The sequence below is a fragment of the Colobus angolensis genome, unplaced genomic scaffold (genome assembly GCF_000951035.1).
Source record: "Colobus angolensis palliatus isolate OR3802 unplaced genomic scaffold, Cang.pa_1.0 Scaffold257, whole genome shotgun sequence".
NCBI classification, from domain to species: domain Eukaryota; kingdom Metazoa; phylum Chordata; class Mammalia; order Primates; family Cercopithecidae; genus Colobus; species Colobus angolensis.
Window position 1 is genome coordinate 2,575,253 of NW_012115788.1, and position 7,146 is coordinate 2,582,398.

At 38.0% G+C, this 7,146-nt stretch overlaps 1 protein-coding gene across 1 annotated transcript in view; it reads left to right on the forward strand.

Annotated features, from left to right (window-relative positions):
* Positions 1-5,636, forward strand: part of LOC105515264 (chromosome unknown open reading frame, human C9orf40) — a 6,109-nt gene extending 473 nt beyond the window's left edge. The window contains exons 2-3 of the mRNA XM_011947043.1: positions 120-383; positions 4,004-5,636. Of these exons, the coding sequence (XP_011802433.1) occupies positions 120-383; positions 4,004-4,162 (423 nt within the window). The 3' untranslated portion in view covers positions 4,163-5,636. The remainder of the gene's footprint in view (positions 1-119; positions 384-4,003) is intronic.
* The last annotated feature ends 1,510 nt before the right edge of the window (positions 5,637-7,146 follow it).

Sequence of the window (7,146 nt, forward strand, 5' to 3'; positions counted from 1 at the left end):
CGCCAGGTAGGGGCTGGGGGCGGGTGGGCTGAGGGGCGAAGGGGCTTGCCTTTTCCCCTCACACACAAAGCGTCCCGGTTCCCACTCATGACTTGTGTAGGTTAAGACGCCTGAGTGAGGGAAAAGAAGGGGTCACCGCTTCGGGAGAGGACGCCGACTGCCAGAAAACACCCCGAGAGTCCGATGGGCAGAAAGCACTGGGCTGGGCGAGGGGGAAACCGATCGTGGTCTGGAGCGGTAGAAGTGGCCTTAGGCGCTCTACGGTCAGCCCCGCGCTCCGTAAAAGGAAAACGGGACGGTGGGTTGTGGCAGGCTGTGAGCACTGTGAGGACGCTGACCGTGAAGGGATAGGTTCAGCCCAGCGACAAACGACAGACAAAGGTGTAGAGGGCCTTCCTGGGTTTAACGATGATTAGTCTAGAATTCTTTTTCTAGAGGAAGACCAGTGTGGTAGCCGTCGATTAATTGGACGTCCTGCAAGCTGGTACAGCTTCTGGAGAAAAGGATGGACCACCACACCTTGGGCAAAGCTTTGTTTTAACTCATAATGTTAAATCTGATCCTAGGCAAACGTATCGTTGAAAATTAATTTGGGGGTGGGGCGTGGTGTCTCACACCTGTAATCCCAGGACTTTGGGAGGCCATGGCGGGTAGATCACCTGCGGTCGGGAGTTTGAGACCAGCCTGGCCAATAGGGTGAAACTCTGTCTCTGTTAAAATACAAAAATTAGATGGGTGTGATGGTGCACACCAGTAATCGCAGCTACTCGGGAGGCTGAGGCACAAGAATCATTTTAAACTGGGAGATGGAGGTTGTAGTGAGCTGAGATTGGGCCACTGCACTCCAGCCTGGGCAACAGAGTGAGACTCTGTCTGAAAAACAAAAAAAAGAAAATTAATTTGGGCCTTAAGGCGTATATGAGAATCATTGGGGGGTTCCTATTCAAGACATGAGCCTGCCTCATCTTTGTACCTAAGAATCCTAAGATCTAGGCATGCCTCGATTTGCCTAGATCTCTGCTGCCCAGCCTCTAGCAAGAACACCTGAAACGTGACTAGTCCAAATGGGAATGTGCTCTAAGTTTAAAATATGCACGAAATTTCCTGGGTTTAATAAGAAATAAAGATAAAATAGCTCAAAATTTTATATTGATTACACATGAAATAACTTGGCTATATTGAAGAAAATAAAATTAATAACAGAAGTTTCTTCTACTTTTTAAATACCGCTACTAGAAAATTTTAAATTATGTTTTTAGAGCATTATATATTTATTGGACAGCTTTGGTCTAGACTTAGGAATTCATACTGCTTTTCCACAGTCCTGCAGTGACTTACCAGAGGACTTGGAAGATGAAGAACCACGTACAGGTTTCTCAGAATTCACCACATTCTCTTCAGCTATCTGATAGCATCCACCCAACGTTTTTCTGTTTTCTTAAGTATCTTATGTCAGGGTTTTCAAATGCCTTTCCAAAAAAAAAAAAAATGAAATTTCTTAGGCATGACTTGTTCATGTGAAAAATTCAATAAAATAACGAGAGTTTTATAGTTGGGAAAGACTTTTTTTTTTTTTTTTTTTTTTTTTTGCCTATGAGTGAAACATGAGCCTTATTTAAACTTTTTTTTCAAATTGCTCTCAGGTATTCAAAATCAACTGAAAACAGATGGATAGTCTTCTAAACCTAATGGATGTGGAGATTAGGGACTGTGTAGTTTGAAAACTTTTTGAAAGCTCTTCACACCATTTTAGTACTCCACTCATGCATAGGCTTGTCACCTACCAGAATGCACTGTCTATGGTATGGCACACAGTTGATAAGAGGGAAATACGGAAATGACGGTAGGCAAAGAGTAAGAGTACTCCAGTAGCCTGAAACGTGCTGCTTGCTTCGAGTCTTAGACTCAACTGTCTCTTCCCCCACAGCAGGGACTAGATCGGGCAGCTCTGTACTTCTATGGTCACTGCAAGCACATGACAGGGAAAAAGGTTGGCTCCAGGGGTTCTTTCTTCACCAAGACTAGTCCCTTTGTGCTCTTTGTTGTTTTTAAAAAAAGAGTCTTGGGGTCTCGCTCCCATGCCCAGGCTGGAGTGCAGTGGCACCATCCCGGCTCACTGCAACCTTAGCCTCCTGAGCAGCTGGGACTACAGTGCACGCTACCATGCTGGACTAATTTTTTTTTTTTTTTTTTTTTGGTAGAGATGGGGTTTTGCCATGTTACCCAGGCTGAGCTCAAGTGATCCTTCCACCTCTGCCTACCAAATTGTTGGAATTACAGGCGCAAGCCGCCGTCAGGCCCTCTTTTGAGGAAAGCCCAGTAACACTCCTACTTTCTTCTTTTTGTTAGATTTGTTCTGGAGCCCCTTCTCTTTTGCAAACATGCTCTCTCCAGCTTCTGTTTTTCCTTCCTGCCTCCAAAGACACAGGCTTTTTGTTTTAAAGATTTTATACCTGATTACCAAGGGAAAATTGAATATAACAAAAACAGAGATGTAAAACAGTTAAATACAGTAAATGCCTGGTTTCTTTTGTACTCAGAATAGGGCTTAAGTCCCAGCCCTCACCCTTGGGACCTCATTTAGGAAATACTACCTCAAATACCTTTTTTCTACATTAAGAATGCAATCTAGGCAGGATAATGTTACGTCATTTCTGTCCTGGAACCTCAGGGTATTTCCTGTTTCAGATGTTTTTTGACTAGAAAAATAAAATCAGGTATTCATTAAATATTCATGTATTTTTTTCAGGTTGGTGTCACTATGTAGACTCACTGCCCTGTCAGTGTTGACTCAACTGTTAGGTTTTTGTTTGTTTGGTTTTAATAAATTGAGATGGAGTCTTGCTATGTTGCCAGGGCTGGTCTCAAACCTGGGGCTCAAGCGATGCTTCTGCCTCCCAAAGTGCTGGGATTACAGGTGTAATCATGCCCAGCCAACTGTTAACAGAAAGTAAGCAGAAATGCTTTAAGGAGACAGTGATTAATGATTCATTGGCTTATTGGGATATAATACCTATCAATATTGAGCAATTACTATGCCAAGCCTGAATTTTTACCACAGTCCTCAATTTTATCAATAAAGTCAAGATCAGATTTAGTGAGCGGTGGACTTATCTTGCAAACCCAGGTCTGTCTGGTGGCAAAGTTTGTGTGCCTTAGTCACTAGGTTTTACTAACATAATTAAAATACTTTTTTGGTCTGTGTTTATAAGTAGATAATTTGTACAGCAGATTTCCCAAAAGGCAGAGAACTAGACCTTGTTTTTAACCCCATTTCCCTATTAAAGTGAAATTTTTCTTGATATCTTTTGACTTATTATATGTTTATCCCAATATTAAGAAATTCCCCCAAAACTTAATTCTTTAAGGCTCAGCGTAGAAGACAATGAACTTCCTAATGAGACTTTCTTACAGACCTGTGCTGTCCAGCACAGTAGCCACTAGGTCATGTGGCTATCGAGCACTTGATTTTTTTTATCTTTAACAAAATGATCAGTTTAACATTTTCTTGCTATTCATCTAGTTTATAACCTAATACTTTTTTGAAGATTTCAAAATATTTTGGCCTATGTAAAGTAAATCTCTTAAAATACCAAACCTTAGGAACAAGACCAAACGTAAGTTATAAGGAGTGTGTGTTTGTATTTTTAAAATAAATTCTTATTTTCCTTATTGAAAGATAAAAAATTTTAAGACTTTTTAGATAATTTTCTTTAGGTGAAAATGGGGAAAAATTGTGGAAAGAGATGCTCTTGGAGGAAATTCCTTTAAATTTAACGAATACTTTCACAAATTGTAAATATTAAAATGCACAGATTTGATTGAGTTCATGAAGTACTTAGATGAGACAAAATTTAAAATGTGTATTTGTTAAAAATACAAAATAGAAGACTACTAAATCTTATATGAGTTTGCCTTTAAAACACATTTGTTTTGTGAAAAAACCTTAATTTTTTTCTAAGCTACTGATGCACTTTCATCTCTCTCTTTTTTTTCTCTAAAGCACAATGACGAATTTTGGCAGTATAATACCTTCCAGTACTGGAGGAATCCTTTGCCGCCTATTGATCTGGCAGACATTGAAGATTTAAATGAAGATACCCTGACAGAAGCAACACTTCAGGGCAGGAATGAAGGGGCCGAGGTTGACATGGAGTCCTGACGTCAGGAGCTGAAGCAGTGGGATTGGCTGATTTCAGGAGATGTCTCTAAATGAATTCTCGTATTCTTAAGGGAAAAGTTATTTTCCATACTTGAAGTTATATTTCCAAACCTGAGAAATGAAGAAAGATTGTTCTGATATTAAATACCTACAGTTACTACTGAACCTCTTATTAAGGATTTGTCAAGGATAGAGTACAGTTGTTGGGGAAGTATTGTATGTATGCATTCTTAGAGCAAAAAGTTTTGTTTAAATTCTAGAATTGAAGGTACTGATCTTATAAAAAGAAATTCTAGCAGTTTTAGAAATAGGTGGGAAAAACTCAAATATTCTATCTGCACCAAAAAGTTTATTTGTAGTACATAAAATGAATATGTATAAAATGTTTTATAATAACTTGTTAATAAAGTGCTTTCTAATACATTCTGTTGACTCTGTTAGTTGAACAAATAGCTGACTTGAACATCTATGCAAACTTAAGATGGGCGGGATTGTTGTAAATGCTATTGTTTTAAAAGAGCTTTCTAAATGTAAAGTAGTGAAAACTTCAATTTGGGTAGCATGTTTGCATAAGTTCCAATATTTGATGTTTGTTAAGCTCTACTATGGGCAACTGAACATGGATAAAGAACAATGAAAACTGAGTCGGTGCCTGCTTCCCCCTCTTTCCCCAGGATTAGAGGAAAAAATCTATTATATGATCAACTTCTTGGTTTTCAGTTGCTTCGAGGCATGGTGTTATTCCTTATTACTTTAGACCTGTAGTTCTCAACACTGACAGCACTTGAAAAATCTTTGCCTGGGCCTCACTCTTGAGAGATTCTTGTTTAATAGTTCTAAGGTGGGTCTTGGATATAACTATTTTTTTAAGCACCAGTCCTATTTCCCTCCATTTTTCTCATGTGCAGAAAGGGTTGAGAACCACTAGACTAATGGTCGTTTTTCCTGTTTAAAGGAGATAACTAATTTGAGCTGAAGCAATGCTTCTTAGTTAGCTTTGTTTTTGTTTTGCTCTGTTGGTGGCTTTGTTACAACTGAATTATTGTGTTATTACTATTTCATTGTTAAAGAAATAAAGTAAGCAATTTGTGATGTGAGTATCAGTGATTAAGTTAACTAACTTTTGTACTGCATCCAGAATGTTGGTTTTGTAATTGAATAACTGGTTCTTGCTTGTGTTTTTTGTTGCTGATGACATTAGATCCAAAATTCAAGAAAAGTGGTAAATGCCATTGAGAGGGAAAGAGAAAAACTTGATGTTCTTTTGTGTACTGAAGGATTTAAGAATGGGTTGACATTAATAAGAATGTTTTAGAACAGAAGATAAAACTGTATAGCATTGTGGTCAGACATGGTTCAAAGTCTTGTACTGCCACTTCCTACCTATGTAACTTTAAGCCAGTTATTTTTCATCTCCAAGCCTTGAATTTCTCACCTGTAAAATGAGAAATAATAATAAATAGTATCTACCTCAGAGAGACTGTTTATTGTCAAGCAATGTTATAAGTGCTTTACTTGCATCATCTTGTTTAGTTCTCATAACAACCTCAGTTAAGGTAGGTTAAAAAAATCATTAGAATAAACATGCTCCCTATAGTTAAAGTTTTTAACTGCCTCTAGAAGTTTCAGGATAGAAATTGGAATTGAAACTTTCAGCTTATGATATTTTCAACTTATGATGGGTTTATCAGGACATAACCCCATGGTTAGTCAAACATACTGAATTTATATCACTTTCACACTGTGGTAAAGCTGAAAAATCCTGTCAAACCATCAAGTCAGGGGCAATCTATATATTGAAAAGAGAAAGAGTTAAAATAATTCCTTTAAAAAAGTTGTTTACTAAGTAAACTTGAGGTAACAGCAAAATTTCATTGTGGATAAATTGAGGTAAAATGTAGGTTTTTAAATGTTTTATAACTCTTCACCTTAATTCCCTAATGTAACATCTTAAATTACCACAGTGCAATTACGAAAATCAGGAAATTAACATTGATAAAATTATCTTGTATGATGAGGACATGGAAAGAATGACTTCAGATAACTCTTAAAGGATATATGTCAAAAACCTAAAAAAGTTACAAAATTTATAGACTATTCAACTTTCACCATTGTCCTATTCTTTTTCTAGCCCAGCATCCAATTCAGGTTCACATGCTATATTTAGTTACAGTATCTCCTTAGTCGTCTTTAATCTAAAAAAACTCAGAATTTCTTTGCTTTTCATGACCTGGGTACCTTTTGAAGAGCACTGTTCAGGTATTTCATAGGATGGCCCTCGATTTTGGTTTGTCTGATGTTTCTTAAAAATATGCCTTGGTAAGAACTCTGTGGAAGTGATGTTGATATATCCATGCGTCACGTCAACAGGCACAAGAATCTCAACTTGTCTCATCAGTAATCATAATGTTGATTACTTGGTTAAGATGGTGTCTGCCAAGTTTCTGTTTTGTAAAGTTACTGTTTTCCTTTTTGTAATTAATTATTGCCTTCTGGGAAAATACTTTGAGACAGTAAATACTCCATTCCTTATACTCTGCCCACAAATTTTAGGATTGATGAGTCTTGCCTTACTGCCGTACTGCTCTGGTATATGTCAAATGGTAATTTTCTTTCTTTCTTTTTTTATTTAGAAAAACAGCTTACTTAAAAATTATTTAACTACCTGACAGATCTCTATAATGCTTTCTCTCCTTACCTCTCTTGGCTGATTACTCTCTAATTATCTTTTCATAGGATGATAATTTTGTAACATCCTTGTCTATAGGAGTATAGAAAGATACTCTATTCTGGCCTGGCACGGTGGCTCATGCCTGTAATCCCAGCACTTTGGGAGGCCGAGGTGGGTGGATTGCCTGAGGTCAGGAGTTTGAGACCAGCCTGACCAATATGGTGAAACCCTGTCTCTACTAAAAACTCAAAAATTAGCCGGATGTGGTGGTGTGCGCCTGTAGTCCCAGCTACGTGGGAGGCTGAGGCAGGAG